Source organism: Anastrepha obliqua, chromosome 1 (assembly GCF_027943255.1).
Source record: "Anastrepha obliqua isolate idAnaObli1 chromosome 1, idAnaObli1_1.0, whole genome shotgun sequence".
NCBI lineage: Eukaryota > Metazoa > Arthropoda > Insecta > Diptera > Tephritidae > Anastrepha > Anastrepha obliqua.
This window is the reverse complement of record NC_072892.1, coordinates 122103993-122126810: the sequence shown is the minus strand read 5'-3', so window position 1 is coordinate 122126810 and position 22818 is coordinate 122103993. Positions and strand designations below refer to the sequence as shown.

Below are 22818 nucleotides of genomic sequence, written 5' to 3'. Positions count from 1 at the left end.
GATGCAAAACAACAACTCCCCGCTCCGCTCAAACGCTCAGCGGTTAGGGAAAACCTTTACATTTAAAACTTAATTGTGCCACACGACACCCTGTCTATAGGAAAAATCTAGATTTATAAGAGGAGTCTGACACAAAATGACAGTTGATGCTTTCCATTTCAATTCAACCGGGCTATTCGGACCATGTTCTTCGATTTCGATGTACCTCAAATATGTTGCTCTCTGGTCAAAATAATGAGACACGTATTTTTTTGTTCGCCCGAAAAAAACTTTTTTCAAGCTTTATCGGCAATTTTGGTTTTCGGCTCAAACTCGATTTTTTTTTAATAATATAACAAATTTTTTTTTAACTTAGTCAAAAATGAACCGATTTTAATAATTTTGGGTTCAAAATGATTGTCATTCCTTACACGAGCGATTTCATGTAGAAACAGTTGCAAAAAAGTAATTGAAAATTTTTTATTTTTTGACTATTTTTTTGACTAAGGCATTTAAAAAAAATTTTTTTCTTATATAATTAAAAAAAATCGAGTTTGAGCCGAAAAACAAAATTGCCGATAACTCTTGAAAAAAAATTTTTTCGGGCGAACAAAAAAATACGTGTCTCATTATTTTGACCAGAGAGTAACATATTTGAGTTACATCGAAATCGAAGAACATGACCCGAATAGCCCGGTTGAATTGAAATGGAAAGCATCAGTTATTAAAATGAGCGGGAAAAATATAAAAAATTATTCCTTCTCCTCTGAGTATATGAAGTGATCTAATTCCGAAACTCTTCATAAGATGGAATTTCAGCCAACTCAAGGCACAGTGTAGTGTGCAGCTTAATCAATCACCATAATCTGGCCAAATACCATCTCCAATGCTGACTTATGCGCAAGAACACAGTGGAACCCAGTGCAACTAGAAGTCCAAAAGAGAAAATAGCGCTGGATAGGCCATGTACTGCGGAGGGAAAGTGGCGATATAACAAGGGCCGAATTTGACTAGAGTTCCCAAAGAAGCCACAGGCGAGATAGACCAGTGAACACCTGGAGACGACTGCTGGAGTCAGAAACCTTTGCCATGCACCTTAGCTGGGATGTAGTGAAGAGACTGGCACAAAACAGACCCGAATCGAGAAAATTCGTTATGGCTCTATGTTCCAATATAGAGCGCTAGGAATTGATGATGACTGTCGACATATCCGTTTTTGAGGAAAACGGTGGCCATGTTCCGAGCGCTGGAGAGCATTTTTTAATAGTATTAAACTAATTTTTATTTTCAGAACGACGCTGAAAAAGAATCCCTTTCAACTCTGGTTTCATCAAGATGGGAATAGTACACAACTAACCAAGGCTGTTATTACAGAGTTTCAGCGAAAATTTCACGACAAAGCTGTTTCAAGAAAATCTGCATTTATTTGACCTTTCATTCTGCTGCGCTAAGAGCACTTAATTTTTTCTTGTGAGTTAATGAAACGAAACTATGAATTTTCAATAATTTAAAAAAATCTATTCGATTCACAATTTAAGCGACTCTCACTTCATCTTTGAAGCCAGTGATGAACAGTTTGAGCATTTTTTGTACCATAAATTAAAAATCTTGAAAAGCTAGAGCTGAAATGTTTTATATATATATATATATATATTTGGCGCGTACACCCTTTTTGGGTGTTTGGCCGAGCTCTTCCTCCTATTTGTGGCGTGCATCTTGATGTTGTTCCAAAAAATGGGTCCTACAGTTTCAAGCCGACTCCGAACGGCAGATATTTTTATGAGGAGCTTTTTCATGGCAGAAATACACTCGGAGGTTTGCCATTGCCTGTCGAGGGGCGACTGCTATTAGAAAAATGTTTTTCTTAATTTTGGTGTTTTACCGAGATTCGAACCTACGTTCTCTCTGTGAATTCCGAATGGTAGTCACGCACCAACATATTCGGCTACGGCGGCCGCTTTAATGTCTTAGGAAACATTTTTTTGGTTTTTACTTTTTGTTTTTTAACCAAACTCTGGATATATGCACCTTGGTCCGTCAGTATAGCGGGATACAAATGGCAAATTTTCATGATACATTATTTGCGGCTATCTTACTTGTTTGAGTTCTTGTAAATTAATTAGAAACTCTTATTTAAGCCAAATTCTTCTTCACTTGTCTTAGCCAGAGGATACAGTCATCATATATCTGATACTGATCTGAGCCATTTATAGATCGAGCTATTTAACATTAATTTGGTTAGTTATGTTAACGTCGGAGATATAGCGCCAGGTACGAGGACAAACGGAATGATTGCTTTAAATCAGACGACCCGTCTTTTCCGCACCTTCTGCAAACTACCAAGCATGACAAAAATATATTCCAGCGGACGATTTATAGACCTTGACGCGCCGGTGTGGCCGAATACCGTAGATGAAGGAAAAATGAGCTACATCTCGTCTCGTACAAATGAATATAAAAACTCCAGTCTTTAGAGCAGGCGGTACGGTACCTGCAGGTAAGAGCAGAGGAAGAGGAAGGCCGTATCTGCGTTGGAAAAACCAAATGGAGAAAAATTTGGATAAATTTCATTTTGCTAATTGGTACTGTCGAACACGAGAAAGAAGAGCCTAACGCGCTTCTGTGAGTGCCCACATAACACTTTTCAAGCCATGTTGCGCTTGAACGGTATTTTTTCCTATAAACAAGCAGTGTAAAATTAAAACACGAAATTCTTTTTGATCCGTTGTTTTGAAAATAACAAATGTAGGGTCACCCTTAGCACAATAACTCACGAACTAATGAATAGAACATCATGAAATTTTAACAGCTGACTTTTTAAGGTTAGTACTAACTGAAAAAGAGGTAAATGCAATAAAGCTAGTGCCATCTATGTGTTAGGGCCGGGACTTTTTAGCCCATATGTTATATACACTTGAAATACACTGTAGTGATCTATATCTCGTAAAATAGTGATCAAAGAATTTAAAGTTTATGATCATTGTCAAGGTGACATTTCACACTAAAAAAATTCTGTTTGTTTGATCCATTCAGTTGTGAGTTACAGGGTGCTAACAATGGAAGTGAACATTTCGTACATTTTACAGCTTTGATGAAGGCGAAAATATCATGCAAGACAGGCCGCTGAAGTTGTGAAAGACGTGTATGGTGCCCATACTTTAACAACTAATTTCGTGCAATTTTAGTTTTATCGATTCCGGTCAGGCATTGAAAGTAAAGAAAGTGTCGATAAAATCACAGAAATAATCGAGACTGCGAATAAGATTTTTAGATACAACCGCTATGAGAGACAAAACTTTAGGCGCCTTCGATTCACCACTTGTCTGCCCGCTATAATTGCGCTCCGCTCGCTTGACGAAAAAATTACATGTGAAGACAACAACAAAGTTAGCGAGCAAGATTCGCCTCTAGAATACGGTTATACTTCATGGTGAAAAGATTTTTAGTGGTGTGCTATTTAACAGACCATTCGGCTCTGAGCGAATCAGAATCAGCTGATGGGCTGGCGTCACTTGGGATGTGTTTAACAAAATTTAGCTTGTTTAGTGATATATGAAAAAAAGCAACGAATGAAACTTATTTGCCGTCTTAACAACGAGTGATGGGACGAGTGTGTGAATATATGGGAAATTACCGTGCAGAATTTGGCTGAATCTACCAAGTGACGTAGCAGTCGAAGTTCCCATCACAATTTTCTCTTTCACCATAGGCAAAGAGCAAACCTGGTAAATGTATCACCCTTGGTTGTACTTCATAAGACTGGCATAACTCAGTTTATTCAATGCTGCCAACTCTCTTTTCTGATATTTGGCAAACTTCTTTTGACTCCGTTTACATAGAGCAAATTTTGTTGCTTTAACTTCTGGAATTCTCTTTTGATGTTGCTCGTCGTGTTCACATACCATGCAATTCCCCATTCGTGTACGGGGAAAGCTGCTGGAGTGACAGTCCTTGGCCGGATATAAATACAGGCCATTCCGGTACAGTAGAACCGACTGTCATGGGTACGATTGTGGCAAAATTTTCGACAGTTAGTTTCCAGTGTTGCCAATAAATGTTCATTTATGGCAGTTGTTTCATCTATTCGCCACTTGCTAACGCTTGGCGGAACGAAGGCGCCTTATAATACCCGCAAGAGCGCGTGTACAACAATGGGTTGGCCACCAGTTGAACTCGAAATGAAATGTTTACTGGGTATTTGTATATTATACAACTTGTAATACATAACAAGGCACTCACATATCCATCCACAACATCATAGAGTAGCCACAGTGAGTGCTCGACATGGCGCTGCGTTGCGGTGCTGCCAAAGAACTGGTTGCGCCATATAAACTGCAAATCCAAGTGGCGGCAATTGGCCAAAGATGCGGTGCCGGTAACTGAGGTTACCATTGCCGTTGCAATTCACCAGATAATCTGTACAAGTTGCAATACTCACATATAAACGTATACATAAATATGTACGTCATAAAAAGCCTAGCTAGTCGATGTACACTAGAATTATAGGAAACCTGTTATGCCTGGCAATAGCAATGTCAGATACTCATACATCAGATATACGGATGTTCGTAGGAGCAATGTGTCGGTGCATTGGTTGGAAAAGCGGCAATGCCTTGTTTGAATCGACTATTTTATATGCGTTTGTATGCACGTACATATACATATATATGTATGTATGTATGCTATTGCGCCAACAGGATTCAAGCCTTTTACAAATTCAACTACTGGCAAATCTATGTATGGATGTACATAATCACACACAAACGAACCTATTTATGTTGTGTTCGTTTGTCTGCTTTCGTCAGCATGTGCGCGAAATATATATTAAGGAAAACTGTATATTGAGCTTTAGTTGTACACATACCTATACATATACATGCATATACACACACAAATGTGCATTTGCTAAAGAAAGTTGGATAGACAAGTTTTCCACGAAGCATCGCATGGCTTAGTGCACTTCCTGGTTTTAAATACTCGTCTTTGTTCTAGGCAATTTTTTTAAGATAATCTTAAAGCAGCCACAGCTTTGCAAAACCTGTAGTGGTGAAAGCAGCTATTAGAGTGCACATGAGCAGATTTTGTACAAGGCGTTGGATGAGTTCGAAATCTTATGATGAAAAAATAAAGTGAAGTGAATATAACTTCCAAGATATTTTTTTCTTCCCAATCTATTTGATCGCCTTCTAGAGTTTTTTTTTGCATCATTTTCAAAGTGCGCAGATATTCTAGTTTTATCTCCTCAATCGCATCAAAAGGGTGTTTCCGGCACGCCCTCTTGAGCTTAAGGGATATAGAGAAACTCCACGCTATCAGCCATATGTGGTTGTGAAAGGATATTTGTTGAATTTTTAGCGCCAATCACTTGAAGATCCACTGAATTGTAAACTGGTGCATTTCCAAAAAGGTTAGAGCTTTTGAGATTTTTCAGGCAAAAGAGATTTTAGTTCTGTCAATGGGTGGACTCCACTGACAGCATTCTGGGGTCGGGAGTTTTGGAAGGTGATAGGAGACTCGTGATGAATGTTGCATGGGAGGCTAAGTTCACAGCAAATCACTAGTGTCAGGCGATCAGACGGGCGTAACAATTCAGAACCGACCGACCAATTGATTTAAATGTCACCAGCAACAATTCTTTGTGTTTCCTCCAATTACGATTTTAGGGACTTGTTGTGGTTTTGGGTTTTAGTGGCAATTTGGTTAAAAGCGCCGAGAAGGAGAGCAAAATATCAAAGGTTACCCTCAATATTTTGGGGCTATTTACGCTCGGTATTGATGTATCGACCTACGACCGAATGGGTTGGTGCGTGAATACCATTCGGAATACGTTGGTTCGAATCTCCGTTAAACACCAACATAAAGAAAAAGTATTTTCCAATAGCGGTCGTCCCTCGGTAGGCAATGGCAAACCTCCGAGTGTATTTCTGCCATGAAAAAGTTCCTCATAAAAAACCATTTGCCGCTCGGAGTCAGCTTAAAACTCTAGATGCTTCCCTTTGTGGAACAACATCAAGACGCACGCCATAAATAGGAGGAGGAGCTCGGCCAAACACCTGACAGAAGTGTACGCACTAATTATTTATTGTTTTTTTTTTTAGTTGAAATCACTTGTGAAGAATTTCCTCATTGCTTCTGTTCCAAATTTTTTAAATTCTTTTTAAATTCCTCCCACCAGCAGGCGGAGCAATTAAAGACATCGCACACCATATCAACAAAGCTCATGCAGCATTTTCACAGTTGTATTAATTCCATATCAGTCAAAACTAAGCTACAAATCTTCAATACCAACGTAAAATCGGTGTTGCTATATGGCTGCGAATCCTGGTCGCTTACATCCGTGCTCATCCGAAGGCTGCAATCCTTTGTCAACGTGTGCTTACCCAAAATTTTGAGAATCTGGTGGCCTCGTGTTATTTTAAACCAACATTTACTCATTTCGCCCAACGAACTTTGGGCTGGATAGGCGACACTTTTACGCAAAGATGCTGACGAAGTTTGCAGGGCTGCTCTGTGATGGAATCCGCATGGTGCAAGGAGCCGTGGAAGACCAAAGTCCTCTTGGTGATGCATGGTATATACGGACCTATTAAACTCAAACTCTACTTGGAATTCGTTAAAACTATTTGCTCACAATCGAAATGATTTCAATAACTTTGTTCTGCGCCCCAAAAGGAGCTACAGAAATTTTATTGCGCAAGCAAAATTTCATGCAACTTCTTTGCTCAAAAATATCAAAAGTTATTAAAATTAGTGAATCCATTTTTTATTCTGCATAAGGCACTTGCGCAATACTTACATAGACAATTTAAATTTTACCTTACTTTTATTTATCTTTCGTTTTTTTATCAGCACCCACTTCTGGCCAAGCTTATAATAATTTTGTTCACATAACGGTTGTTCATGCCCTAAACTCTATTAATTCATACTCCATGCGATTTCTGCTCAAACACACCCCGTTACAAAAGGATAAACGCGACACTATTTTTTTACAGTGTAACTCAAAGTTTAAATTTTCACAGAAATTTGCTTAAAATGCAATATCATCATTACTTTCGATTTTTTACATTACAGGATATTAAGTATTTTTCTAGGCATACAATTTTAGAGTCCATGAATTTTAGTAACTTTTTTTTAATGGAGTTGTTAGCTTTTTCTTCCATATAAAAAATTTCGAACATACTCTTTTTATGGACGAAAAGGCTGGCGTGCCTAAGTATAGGGTTTTTCAGTAAGAGCGCTTCAACTTTTGAACTTTTTTGAATAAAACACAAACGGTTTGACTTTTTTAACATATTTTTTTTTTATTATCGAGTTTGAACATATACATTTAAGTATGAAATTCGATTTCTTTTGCATGACCACCGCGTCCACGTTTTACGAAGTCCAATCGTTGAACCCAATTTTCGACCACTCTTTTGCATAAATCGGCCGAAATTCCAGCAATTTCGCGTTCAATATTGGCTCTGAGCTCACAAATCGTCGCCGGCTTGTTACTGTAGACCAATGACTTCACATAACCACAAAACGGGACGGCTTGTTAAATGGACCGTAAAATGGCCGTAATGCTCTTAAAGTAGCAGCAACAGAACGATTATTTTCATAAAAAATTTGCACGATTTGCAATCGTTGCTCAAGTGTATAGCGTTCCATGATGAAATGTATACTAATGAAGTTTACAAATGACAAGCGAAAAATAAAAAATATTGCGTCGTTCGCCCTCCCTATCGGAAAAAAGTTGAACCGCACCTATTGAATAACCCTATATAACAGGGGCTATGAGAACTACCCCAACTGCTGGCACGCAAGCCCTTTTAAATTTACCACCGCTACATTTAGCAATACAAGAGGAAGCTACTATGCGCATTCTCTTTTCATATGAAAGAAAGACTTAAACCAGGAGATCTTACTGGACACCTCAATATTTTGAACAGGGTTCAATATGCAGTATGCATAACCCAGGCGAATGACCACACGGAACCCGTACTCAATTTTATAAAGCTCTTCGTCATGATGAAAACAGTGGAAATTATATCCAAAAGAGGGTTCAAGAAAGTAAAAATTAAAATACTTTCGGACAGCCAATCGGTTCTCAAAGCCTTGAATAATAGAGTGTAACAATGCTCTCAACAAACTGGCTACTCATAATCAGGTCTCACTGATTTGGGTACCAGGACTTGACGGACACGAAGGAAAGGAGAAGGCAGACTTTTATGCACTTGTGGTGCACTTACAGGTGACTTTGCCTGTAATAAACACTTTAACACAATATAATTATCTAGTATAAAATTATGCAGGTTCTGCTGTGATGAAGAGAAGTCTATGAAACACTTAATCAACAACTATGAGGCATAAAGGCCACAGAATCCTGGGCTCGTACCTACTAGAGGAGGAAAACCTACAATTGCTCCCTCCTAAGGAGCTGGTTCGATTTCTCGCTGTACTAAATAATTATAATTAAGTAATTAGGGGTGCACAATAGATCATTCTGGTCGCAGTGCATAAAAGCCTTAGCCTAACCCGTACAACCATTACCATTACCATGGAAGAAAAGACGTGACACTTTATTCAAGGTTATTTTGTAGCAACCTAAAACTTGCACTTTGGTTAAAAAGTTAAGGATTTTGATGAAATTTTGAAAACTCTTGTGTAAATTTTGAAACTTTGCGCCAAATTTTAATATGAAAACTTTATTGGTTACAGAAAATAGAAGTAAATCGTTCAGTTCTTTATTATTCTGAGGTGCTAAAGTGATCACAAGTTGATTATGTGCAATTTCTTATTTAGGAATTGATTTAGTACAATGGGAGTATGAGGTGGATTTGCAGCAGACAATGCAACCCTTACACGATTTTTTACTATACATTTCATTTCATCCATCCACTTGTTATACTAAAAATAAACTAAACTGCTCATTTATTTTTTCAACATAACCCAATGGGATTAAAAGTGATTTTATTTATTATATGGATTATATAATTTAATTTGTGGAAGAGTTGAGTTCCCTTGGTTCTTTTCTCATATGAATTTAAATATTACCATATTTCGGTAATAATGAGGAGAAGACATTTTTGTTTAGACAAAAGTACTATACATATTTGTTAAGTTAATTCCTTTTTGTTTTGAGTGCAGGCTATTATCAGAGCAGAACAGTTTCCACGATATGTTAAGGGGACAGATACCTGTAAACGGCCATAATTTCCCTGATTTTCATTCAAATTATTTAAAATGAAGAAGTCAATTTTTTTTGTTTACTATTGTCATATGGTAATTTCTATATGAATTAAACAAAAATGGGGGAAAAAAATTCGCGGAATAAAATGCTTAAAAAAATGAATTTTGTGGCGAATTTTCCTACTATTTTTGCTTTGAAAAAATTATTTTTTCGAAAAATTTGCGAATTGTAAATTCCCATAGAAAGTAATATCATAAAAACGATGTGTGCAACATTTCAGGGAGATCGATAAATAACTTTTCGAGTTATTGTGTACGCCAACTCGAAAAATTTAGCTTTGAGAAAAACGCGTCTAAAGTTTGAATACAACGTAACTATGTATACCTCTTCCAGCGCTCGAACGCAAAGAATAGAGTCGTCACGGTTGACGGTCTATAATATAAGAAATACTTAAATTTACGTTTTAAAATTTGTTTGACATATTCTTAAAGGATTATATTAACATTTTATGAAAAAATTTTGTATCAAAATTTTACAGGCATCTGTCCCCTTAAGCTATTATTTTGCTTTTTCACGAATTTTTTTTCTAGTGTGTTTCCGTGTACTTACTGAAAAAAATCGTATAAAATATGTATCGCTGATTAGGAAGGCATTCTGAATCAAGCTGATTTAAATATTGTCAATGCCCTTCTGAAAGGTAAGTCAAAGAGCTTTCAAGCTGACTGGGTATTTCTACATGAATTTTATTTGATTATTTATTATTTTTATTAATTCAATTTATTAGTATAGGCTAAGTAGCAGCCAACAAGTTTCTCAATAATTTTTGCGAAAAACTAGAGTATTTATTATTTACATATTAATATTCATACTTAAATAAATATATAAAAATGTTTTTAAATAAAAAAAAACAATATGGCAACGCTACAGCTGCGCAAACGAGGCTCTTTTAATTTGCGCCATGGAACCTACAGCCTCTTGTAACCAATCGAAATTACCCAGACAAAAATTGTTCACTAAAATAAGTTATTTCGCTTTGCACTTACCCATTTTGAACGAAGCAAAGAAAAATGAATATTTGAAATGAAAAAGGAAAAAATTACACTTCTTTATAAACAAATTGATTAAATTGATTTTACTGATAACTAATAGAAAATTTTAGATACATACAAAGGCCAGTATGTTAAAGAATATCCCTGTAAAACTTTGAGTTGTATCTTGATTACTTCTTGAGATATATTCGACAGCGCAGAATAAAACATATTTCGAGAAAAACCCTATTGAAGTTTTCGTTCTTATTCATCTTTCGTACGACGCTCACCATTTCACTGACTTTTTAGACTTTCTATTAAGCTCAAAACATTAAAAAGATATTCTTTAGATTGTAAATGAATTTTGAAAGCAAAAACAAAAAAAAATTGGCATATTTGAAAGTGCTGGAGGAGCTGCCCTCCTTAAGGTTAATATGCATAAGAATATTAAAGTAAAAAAAACTATTTACAATAAATATTCAATGAATTCAATAGGCGATCTTTTAAACATGAAAAATCTATCTCAATAAATTTAGAGATTTTTGTGATAATTGCCTATTAATAGTTTTAACTCTACTAAAACAAAAAAAATTGTAAAGTTGTCATATGATTTAAAATTCAAAATGCTGTGAATCAAAGTTATCACAATACTTTTATAAATTTTACTCACATTAAAGATAATGCACTCTCATAGATATTCATCCATACATAAAAAATTTGTGGTTATAAAAAGTTAACTGAGTGGCAAATGCCTTTAAAATTTGAATGGTACGGCGGCGTCGTTATTTTGCACCACAATGAAAACGAATGGCATAACATTCACGTACGTTAACGCGCTAAGTTAAGACACTGTAAATATCTTAGTAAAGGTGTCATCAGACATGGCATCAGACAGGACGGTGCCTTAACAACTCACTCCACTGATTTTTACTTTCCCGTTTGTAGCTACAAAACGTTGTTTGGCAAATTAATTTAAAAAACAAAATTTGCGTGGTTTGAGTGAAATGATTAGAAAATGGTGCGTTCGCAATTTTTCTCTTTTGTTCGCCAATTCACGTGAAATACACTTTTAGGTGCATAAAATGTAAAAAAAAACTATGAAAATTTTACTAATAAAATTATTTTTGTGCAACCAAATATGTGTTTAATTAACAGGATTACAGGGAAAGGGATGGTCGTCCAGTTCACCAGGCAAGTAGCAGCAGTACCAGCACGAAACTAACTACCACCCCTCTCCGTCTGGACCCAGTAGTAAACCAACCAGTGTAAACAGAATGTTTCCTGGGCCTATCGTTAGATGAGATAGACGATGGCGATCGGTGAATACACTGCACCGGCAAAGCTTGTTTTACTGGTACAGCAACAACAAGAGATAGAGTCAAAAAACCAAGCCAAGTCACATTTTTACAGATGTTTTCTAAGAGCACGGGATTGCATATTTATCACGGATGAATCAGATAAGTAGACTAAAGGTTAAATTGCAGGGTCCGGCACTCGAAGTGTAACCAACCGCTCGCGTAGATGATGCACGAGAATCAGCTGTCTGTTAGTTGGCTAAATAGCACACAGTATTGTTCACAAACGCGCGGAAGCATTTTGTCGAGAGAGAACGCGAAAAAAGAATATCAGTAATCGATTTCAAACGTAATAGTGTCATTGCATTATATTTGGCTGGAAAATCACAACCACCGATTGTTCGCGAGCTCGAGTATCTTAACGTAAATAAAGTTTTTATTTATCGCCCCATTACTCGTTACAATGATACTGGTAGCATCGCGAAACGTCATGGAGGTGGTCATCAAAATACTGCAACGTCACGTGAAATGGTTCAAAAAGTGAAGAAGCGACTTGAGCCAAATCACCAACGAAGTGCCAATCAAATGGCGAAGGAAATGAAAATATCTGACTGTAGCAACCGCCGCATACTGAAAAATGATCTCAAAGTCAAGCCTGACAAGATCCAAAAGGCGTATAATCTCACGCACACGCAGCAACAATTCAGGCTTGAGGGAGCTAAGGAGTTGCTTCGCTTGATCGAAAGTAATAAATTTCCGAACATTGTGTTTTCTGACGAGAAAATTTTTCAAATTGAGCAATTCGTAAACTTCGAAAACGATAGGGTTTATTTGACCCACCGTTCATACGAGAAGCTGTGTTTTGAAGCTGTGGGCAGACAAACATTTCAGTTGCAGACCATGGACGTTTCAACAGAACTCGCCACCGTCTCCCAAAGCACAAGGGAACCAAGAATGGCTAAAAAACAACGTTCCAAACTTCATAACGTCCACACAATGGCTCTCAAATTCACCAGACGCGAGTCCGATGGATTATTCGCTTTGGGCCATTTTGGAGAGCAAAATCCGAGTTAAAAGATTCACCAGTCTCGAGGCGCCGAAAAAGCCATTGCCCGCGTGTGGACCAAAATACCTGTAAGTCACATTCGGGCACTTTGCGATTCGTTTTAATAAACATTAAACAATTTTTTTTTGCTGAAAGCAACGAGTAGCTCATTCAGAGTCCATAGCTAAAATTGTAGACAAAAAAATTGAGCTTTGCGAACAGAAAAAACTGCTTTCACGATATATATATACATATATATACAGGGCTCGCCATCTATCGTTACGGATTTGAACTAGGTATTATTTGAAGAATGGTAACACTTATCTGTCATCTGATTTGACAGAAAATTAGTTTTATTCTTCCGCTGAACGAAAATGGTTGTGGATACGCTCAAAGAACGCTGGGAAATATTGCGACATTACTTTGGCTTTGGACTGGGATCGACTTGAAGAAGATGACGACTTTTACCGAAAAATCATCTTTTCGGATGAAGCTCATTTCCATATCGGGTGTGTTAACAAGCAAAATTGCCGCATTTGGAGCTCAGAAAACCCGCACGCACTCGAAGAAAAGCCGATGCATTCACAACGAGTCACTGTTTGGTGCGGATTTTGGTCGAGCGGCATCATTGGTCCATTTTTCTTCGAAAATGAGCGAGGAGTGGCCGTAACCGTCAATGGAAAGCGTTACCGGGCCATGTTGAACGAATTTTTGTTCCGAGAAATTGAAGAGGAGGATATTGGTGGAATTTGGTTCCAACAAGATGGCGCTTCTTGCCACACAGCGAATGCTAGGATCAATCTTTTGCGCACTGTCTTCGCATTATCAGCCGAAATTCTGATATCGTTTGGCCGCCTCGGAGCTGCGATTTGACGCCGTTGGATTATTATCTTTGGGGTGCCGTCAAATACCAGTGTTATGCCAACAAACCTGCAACAATTGATGCACTGAAGACCAACATACGCGATGTCATAGCTGAAATACAGCCGCATACAATCGAAAATGTGTTGAAAAATTGGACCAATCGTATGGGATGGTGCATGGCTAGCCGAGGCAGCCATATGAATTAAGTTGTGTTCCATCATTAACCGGAAGGATTGTACTACAAAATAAAAAAACAGTTTGGAAAAATATTGAGTAGTTTCTTTTTTATAGCATTTTTAATTCCGTGAAGTTATATTGCGGACCCTGTATATATAGTTGGCGCGTACACCCTTTTTGGGTGTTTGGACGAGCTCCTTCTCATATTTGTGGCACGCGTCTTTATTTTATTCCACAAATGGAGGGACCTACAGTTTCAAGCCAACTCCGAACGGAAGATATTTTCACTGAGATTCTAACCTACGTTCTCTCTGAATTCCTAATGGTAGTCACGCACCAACCCATTCGGCAACGGCCGCTTTCTCGATATACTCGTACGATACATTTATTCACATGGGTGTATTATGATAGTATAGATTGTTTAACATAATTTTCAACTCATAACTTCCATGGCTGTTCATTTTTTTTATGTAAAGAGGGTAATTTTCAAGTTGAAGTTGTTAGTTTATCGTTTTTATTACATAACACATATATATTTATGCTAAAAACAGGAAAAAGTAGGTTTCTGTAGGAAACATCTACCACAAAAAACATAATTAATGACCCCTCTTTAACCTTATAATTACGTCTGAAAGTATATTGTACGAAATTATTACATTTCTAATACGACTGACACTGTTAACATAACATTTCCCGTTCGGTCAACTACTAGTTTTGGGGGCGTTGATACTAGCCTGAATTTTGTTATGTTGAACAGTTTTCATATGCACGTATGCCAAGGTTCATTTCAATATGTCAATTCATTCTTTGTTTATACGCCATTTAGTATCGACGTATCAAAGTATTTGCTACAATGGAAAAAATCAAGTGTCGTGCAGTGATTGAATTTTTATTTTTGGATGGTTTAAAAGCGAAGAAAATTTACAAACCAATGTTGAAAGTGTTGCTGAAAGATGAATTGCTAAATTTAAACGTGGTCGTACAAGCATTGCAGACGATCCACGTCAAGCATGTCCAAAAACAGTGACAATACCAGAAATCGTAGGATACAGGATATCACATTGGAAAATCGTCGTGAGTCGAGGGTAGAAGCCCTAGGCATCTCATTGGGCAGTGTAAGCAATACTTTCACTAGAGTATTGGGTTTCAGAAAACTGTGGTCACATTCGCTAACAATGGAACAAAAACAATGCGAATGCGACTTTCTCAGCATCATTTAGAGCGTTTTCGAAAGGATAAAGTGGCTTTGTGCATATATGTATTAATCACTATGGATGTGATCTGGGTGTAGCACCATGATCGTAAATCGAACCTGGTGCTTCCGCTTCGAAAAGAGTTCGTGTCCAAAAATCGGCCAAGAAGGTTTAGCATCAGTTTTTTGGAATGCGAGAGGAATTTAGTCCGTGAATTTCTTGAAAACTGGTCAAACAATAATTGTGAATATTATTGTAATCTTTTAAACCAGTTGAAGGAAAAAATTCGTGAAAGAAATCTAGTTTTGCAAAAAAAATCTTTTCACCAGGACAATGCGCCGTGTCATAAGAGCATGGCTAAAACCCTGAATTCAATTTCGAATTATTGGCGCAGCCACCCTATTCACCAGGTTTGGCCCCTAGCGATTTCCATTTGTTTCCATACCTAAAAAAATGCATGCGTGGAAAGCGTTTCTCAACAAATGATGAGGACATAACAGCTGTGAAAACGTAGTTTGCAGCCCTTCCAGATTCTCACTTCAGGGATGGAATGCATAAATTGGAATCTCGTTGGAACCAGTGATGTTCAGGGAGACTATAATGAATAGTAAAGAAATAGTATGATACAAAAGTGTTTTTCTTATCGAATCGCAAAACTTATTGAACAACCTAGTAAACGAAATTAACTTCGCCATGAAAGTGAGTTAGGACACTTTAATACAACAACAATTTCAAAATAAGTTGTTACGTTAAATACGATTTTAAGCGTAAACTGCAGTTAAAGCTCGTTGGAAGAGGTCTATAATTTTTAAAAGCTAAATAATTTATTCCCCACTTCATTAAAACAATGGACTAATTTTCACATTTATGCATATCTTTGCATTTACAACATTGCCTACCTAAGCGTTATTGCATTAACAGTTTAAACAACTGAACGCATTTAAAAACAATAGCCTCTGTGGGTAATGTACTAGGGATGGAGGACCACCGTTGTAAAAATGCAAATATGCGGCACGAATAAGTGATCTCCAAGGACCTAATATTGATTGCCAATAAATACCTCTGAATACCTGGCTACAACAAAAGCATTGCTCGCCTTAGTGCGCCAATACCGTCACTGTGTCCACTTATCAAAAGCATCTTACATATATCCACATTATTAATTGATAACGTATACTCCTAACTGAGTGGCACTGATGTCGACCACACGATTGCGTTATCCGCACAAGCGCACACATCATTTCCTTTTCAGCGCATCTCTTGTCCACTTGCGACTTCGACCCATCAAACAACTTAGTCCGAAATTGAATATGCCGACATACAGTCGCAGGGATCGTCTCGCATACCGCACGCTAATAATCCTTTACTACTATGGACGCTTTCTCAGCGTGTTTAGTTGGAAGTTACAGAAACAAAAGATGGTGTTACAAAAAGGGCAAAGATGCAATCGCATTTTTTTACTACTTTGGCGCATTTGCATTACAATGGTTTTTATGACGGTGATGCCAACTATGCTAGAGCCTTTTATCACGTTATCAGCGAATACTTTCATTTCGATATTTGCACATTTGCAAGTGATTTCTGTCAGTGTTTTCTCGGTAGTCTCTTTTGTTATCCAAGGACGTTCGGAAAAAAAAATATTTGATATAATTAACGGATTTATTAAATTATACAAAAGAATTTCGTCGCAGACTGGTGCAAAACAAATACTAGGACGAGCATTTACACTGTTTATCGTATTGAAACTATTGCTCAGCTTCTTGGGTCTAATCTACGAGATTGCCTTACTTTTGGAAGGGGGAATGGGCGTGGATTTCATGTTAGGCGTTTACCTTTGGCTAGCTCTAATATATGTACTGGATTGTTGCTTTGTGGGATTTCTGGTCATCAAACAAATGTATATTGAATTGGCTGCGCATCTGATGCGAATGCTGGATACGATGAGCGTCATTGAATCGGAACAGCCGCCTAAACCACTGAGCAAACACCAAGCCATGAAATTGTTATGCGTGCATGCTGAAAGTATCGACGAGAGCAATGCCATATACAAAAAGTTGTACGAGGTTACCAAAGAGTTTCTGCATATTTTTCGTTGGCAGATCTTTTATTATATTTACTACAACTTCGTGATTACACTGATGCTGATGCTCCGGTTTATATGGCGATATTTGGATACGGGATATTTCGACTTGCTTTCGTTCTTCGCTTCTATTTTCAAGTTCTGCAATTTGACTCTCTTAATTTTATGTGCTCACGGCGTAGTGGAGAAGTCTCAATTGCCCGAAATAATCGATCTGGATTTAGTGTGTTCTGATATCGATGCCCGTTGGGATGTGAGCGTAAGTGGAAAAAAGAATATGTGCTTGGTAAAATGTAGAGAAAAAATGTTAAAAAAATTATGGATTAGAAGATTGCGTCATCTGTTGTTGCTATGACGTAACTATTGAATAAACAAGAAATAGAACGGTAGGTTAGATTAAGTTGAATCGGTTGTCCACTGTGGGTCACACTCAGACTCATAGTCCATTGTGAAGCCAAGTGGGAAACTTGTCCCTGTCTCTGCTAAAACCAGTGCGTGCTTTTCAAAAATTTTAAATACCTCTGATTTCCCCCCCATATAATAGTTCTTCAGCCGTCATAGCAGCTTCCAAAATATCGATTTGCTGTTGCCTTCGTAGCATTCTACTTTCTCGAGTGTTATCGTTGGCGCGCTTATCTGCTATCATACTTTCATAGGTACGTTCAGCTGCTAGCTACTTGCTCTCGAACGCGCCCGAGCGCCCTTTGTTAATTGTTGAATAACTCGAAAAGTATTTGTCCGATTCACTTCAAAGTTTCACACAACATTTTTACGATATTATACTTAAAAAAAAAAAAATACAAACAAAATAAAAACAATTTTTTGAAAATTCTGACTACCCTAAACCCATGCGCTTAAAATTTGTATGAAGCAATAACCCCAATATGGACTCAGTGGAAGCTATGCTTTTTTTTAGGTTTTATTTATTTCAGAAGATATACTTCACTGGTGAAGTCTTTTGCTGAAAGCTGTACACCTCTTAAATGCAGGTTCTTTTCCAAAAACTGAAAACGGTGAAAAAATTATGAAATGTTTGCCCAAAAACTATTTATTATTATTAATAAACAAACAAATTGTAGCTACTTAGAGTTTTGGTGCAATTCCAATTTTAAGTAGATAGCGTACAGTAAATTATAAGTAAATAAATAACAACAAATATTTATAAAATGACTAATTCCTCCTACATACTTATGTACATACATACACATATACATATGTACATATGTAAGCAAATATGTTTGTTTATTTGGGTATAATTCTCAGTATATTTTCTATTTGTTTGCCTTTATTTTCTTCCTCTTAGGTCGAGACGTTCATTTGCCAACGCAAAGTGGAAAATCTAGAAATTAGTGTTTTGGGACTCTTTCACCTCAACAATGGGTTCATCCTAGTCATTATCTCGGCCATTATGGCTTACCTCTTCATCTTAATTCAGTTTGGTTTGACAAGTAAGTACATGCATACAAACATACATATGTACGTATGTATGTATCTAATTATGTATACATTGACTTTACTATTGACACACATGCATACATACATACATACATACTTGGTTGACAATAAATACCTAACTACTTTGCTTTTCGACAGAGAACTCATAAAAAGCTGCGCATGCGTAGCCGCAACACATTGAATTACAGCCAAAATCACAAAGTAATTGGCACCTTGTGGCAAGATAGGAATTTGTACAATGTCACTAAGATTAAATTTGAATTGTTTTCATAAATACGGTGATTAAAGCAAAAAATTAACTCTCAAAATCTTGTAATTATCTTTTGTATAAACCAGAATAATTTGTTCGACTTTGATGTTGGATTTGTGGCAAAATAGGTGTTCAGCAGTAAAGTTGGAGCGGTAACTGAAGCTGTGTTTCTAACGCTGACGCTGATTACGACACGCAACGAAGCGTAACGCACTTGTCACGCCTATTATTTGCAAATGAACTCAACGTACTGTGACCTCTGTGTTGATCCGCGCTGGCGATAACCGTGCAAAAATGTCCCTTATACATACAAACATATATATATATACATACATACGCGCATATATGTATATGCGCATGTACGAATGCCATATTAGTTTGTATGAAAATTTTCGTAAATAAATATATACACATAAAGTAAATTTGTGTGTGCATGCGTGTGTATGTGTATGTGTGCTTACATTGTTGCCACTGTCATTGTTTTTGCTATTGCCATTGTTTGTTGTTGCTGCACATCTTATTAACGTTGGCATTCGCAGTACCTCTGGCACATGCCCGTAATGATAATGAATGGCGGGGCGCTCCGGACAACGGGCACATCCGCAAAATTCCATCACAAACAAATAAACTGAAATGCTGAAAGGTTAAAATGAAACAATGCACCGAATTAATTTCTATGCCGCTGCGCTCTGCTGATTTAACCGTAGAAACGGATTCAGCATTGCCCACAAAGAAAAACAAAAACATATCGCGAAGTATGGAGAAGTCCACTGGGGACGATGGTAAGTAGTAAAACAAAAATCACATACAGGAAAGGAATTTACATATGACTATCTACATACATACATACATATATGTATGAGCTTATATGCAGACACACATACATACATATGTATGTGTGTATAAAGATTCACATGCACAACATCCGGCTGCGCGCCCAAGCGAAGCGCTTCAAATCACAACTTTCAGTGAACGCCAGGAGCGCCACAATATGTGTGGGTTGGACTTAATCGGGCACTGCCAAAAAAATCCATATCCATCCAACAAGTCGCAGTCTCGTCACAGCCAACCACGGCCACAAGGCACCATTCATCAGCAGTCAGCAGTACACTGCCTAAGCCATTGACCCATACCATCACGCCGAGGTTGTGAAAGCGTTGAAGGCTGAAATTAATTACATTTATAAGAAGAAAATAATCAACATTTGGAAAATTTGTTTTCCACAAACCACTGTCTGCACATTGCGCTGCCAATTTTTATAAGAAAACACCCCTGCATACAAAAATATCTACGGATGTGTGTGTACATATACCAAAGTACTCAGAAAAAATACTAGTTTACAATCATTATTTTCTGACTGAAATCGAACTAGTCCGAAAAAGACGAGATTGGTAATGATTTATTCATGCCTTTTTTATTTGGCTTCAGCCGTTTAATTAAAATGTGTGCACTAATAAAACTGGTCGCATTTGGAACGTCCTTAAACAAAAGTATTTATGAAATTCCCTGATATTTTTATAATCAGTTAGAAATAGTGGAGACAGGATCAATATTTATACAAAGCTCTATAATCACAGCCATTTAAAATATCTTTTTCGTCTTTTCACCACAGTGCTCTAAACGAAAATTTTTACAAACTAGGCTGATGCCCCTCGGTAGGCAACAGCAAACCTCCGAGCTTAATTCTGCTTTTTTCATGAGAGGAGAAGCTCGGCCAAACACACAATAAAGGGTGTGAGAGTTAATTATATATATAATATATCGTCGCTTGTACAACAAAAACATATTTAATATTATAACGGATGTAAATATCTACTCCGACAGCCAAGCGGCAATTACGGTCTTAGACTCGTTGTTAGGGCGTTTGAAATTAGGAAGCGTTGGCCCTTCTGGCCACGTGTAGATCAGGGCCGGTCGAGGGAGCTTCTAAGGCTAACAAAATTGGAGCACTCAAATTTGGTAGACATTATCCTTTAGGTGTCCAGGTCGTGAGGCTTGGGATTGCTTCAAGTCCTTTCTGCAAAAGCTGTCTAGAGGGTGAGATGGAATCATTTCAGCACGTTCTTCTCAGATACCCTGCTCTCGTTGGGCAAATATTTAGACATCTCGGCTCTCACTTTTTTGCTATACCTATGGAATTGCATCAGTAGACTGAAACGGTTAATGCGAACGTTGGCCGTCATCCTCTAATTCAAAGCCCCTTCTTCCTTTTTTACACCTTTCTGGTTCTTATTAATAAACCTCGAATATGCATTTAAAAAAACTACAAATTTATGATGCGTGCTCAAGATCTATTATGTTTTATGGGGCTTAAGTTTGAGGTGACGACGAATACAATTCAGTTGAGAGACTTCTACGGTTCTTTACTCCTTGCTGAGGAGACTGTACGTCTCGGGGCTCACTGGGTAAACAAGTGGAACGATATCTGGCAAGTATGAAATATGGAGGCTCTTGTTTCGATTTGTATGCTTACTTACTAATTAGACAGCCAGGTCACCATCAGATCAAAGGTTACTCAGAATGCCTAGGAGCTCTTAATGATATTAGTACCGTCTTCAAGGTCAGCCTTACACGGGTTCCGGGGCATAGAGATATTAAAGGAAATTGCGAGGCCGATGAGCTCGCCAGAAACGGTAATACTCTTCCACTGCTTGAAAACAGAGACAATATTGGAATTCCTATAGTAATTTGCAAATTAAGGATAAGAAATAATATTTCCCAGGAGGCCAATAGGTCTTGGAGAGAAGAAAATAATTGTATTACCGGTTAATTTGGCCGCAAATACTTGTGGATGAGAAAAGATCAGAAGAGTTGCTAAGCCTCTCAAGAGAGAACATCTCGAAGGTCGTGGCTTGTTTCGCCGGCCATTGGCTATTAGGTAGACACTCTTCTGGGCAGGGAGTATATCATGAATACTGCCCCTTCCTCTGAAATTGTCCTCCCTTAGATAAAAGTAGGGCAAGGTTGTTGGGAAAATACCATTTTGACTCTCTTACGGAATTATCCGGGTGTTGGGATAAAACCTATCCCACGCGCCTTAAGAGAGTCTAAATGGTTTCATTATAAATAAGCAGTAAGGTTCCGTGTTACACAGTGTTACCACCATGGACTTACAGCGTCTAAGTGAGTTGGCTGCTCTAAGCCGACTGCCACAAAAGCTTAAACTAAACCTAACGTAGCACTTAGAGAAATTAAATATTTCAATGATGATTTGTCTGCCTACGCTATTAGCTTAATTTTTCGTTCAAAAAGAAGTCTTCTTAACATAAATACAAGACCTTTTAAAAATGTACACCCTACCGCCTGTACAGTTTGTAACTTGGGTGTTCCTGAAAATATCCAACACGTCAACAGGAAAGATAAAAAAGTATGGTTTATTATACTTAGAACCTTTCACATGCAACCTTTTACATGTATTTTTTTATCTATTTTGAACTAGTATGAGACTGGTATATTTCTGACCGAAATCTAACGATTGATATCTCGTAGGACATCGCCAAGCAAAAATACCAGTTGTTTCTGTGGAAAATATACACTTACCTGACTGATTGGGTCTGTGACCCCTACTAGTGCTGAAGTAATTTACAACTAGTGCATTTGGCTACAGGCCACTTGTATGCAACAAATGCTTGCGCTCATACGTAGATATAACACTTGGAAGTTTATGTGACGACGGCACAGCTTTCAAGATGATTAACAAATATTTAGAGAGCCACACATTAAAGACACCGCATTTGACTTCAATCGCCGCATAGAGCATATGAACGGACCTTCGTATGCACACATATGTACATACATGCATACATTTGCACATGTTGCAGTGAGTGCTGCATCAAGCATAATAGCGGTGATAGTATCACATATTATCCTCGCAAGCAGGCAAAGAGCAGCGCGGGTGGAGGTACTGCGTTTAATAGAAACTTGCACTTCCAAGTACACACACATACTTACCTACATACATAGATGTATATACCTACCTTGTGTCTCGTACATACTTTGTATCTCATCTAATTGTCATCATTCTGGTGAGCGCTGCGACTTGGTAAGGCAAAGTAAACATCTACAGCATACACATACATACATACACTGTACATATGTATGTAAGTAAGTCAGCAGCATTAAGTCCAGCACTAAAGATGCCTTGAGAAAATATTTATAATAACGTCCTTTTATTTGTAGAGTAAAGAGAATTTTTGTAATAACTCAGCTATATGAAATTAGTGCGGATGTGTGTTTGTGGGAAAATTAATTTGATTGCACGTTCAGGAAATTATAATTAT

General features: G+C 37.5%; 1 protein-coding gene across 1 annotated transcript; it reads left to right on the top strand.

The window, feature by feature from the left end:
- Nucleotides 1-16237: 16237 nt before the first annotated feature.
- LOC129237037 (gustatory receptor for bitter taste 93a) lies at nt 16238-18477 on the top strand. The gene is made up of 3 exons (XM_054871416.1): nt 16238-17092; nt 18137-18281; nt 18427-18477. Exons 1-3 carry the CDS (start codon nt 16238-16240, stop codon nt 18435-18437), a joined length of 1011 nt encoding a protein of 336 aa, XP_054727391.1. The 3' UTR covers nt 18438-18477.
- The last annotated feature ends 4341 nt before the right edge of the window (nt 18478-22818 follow it).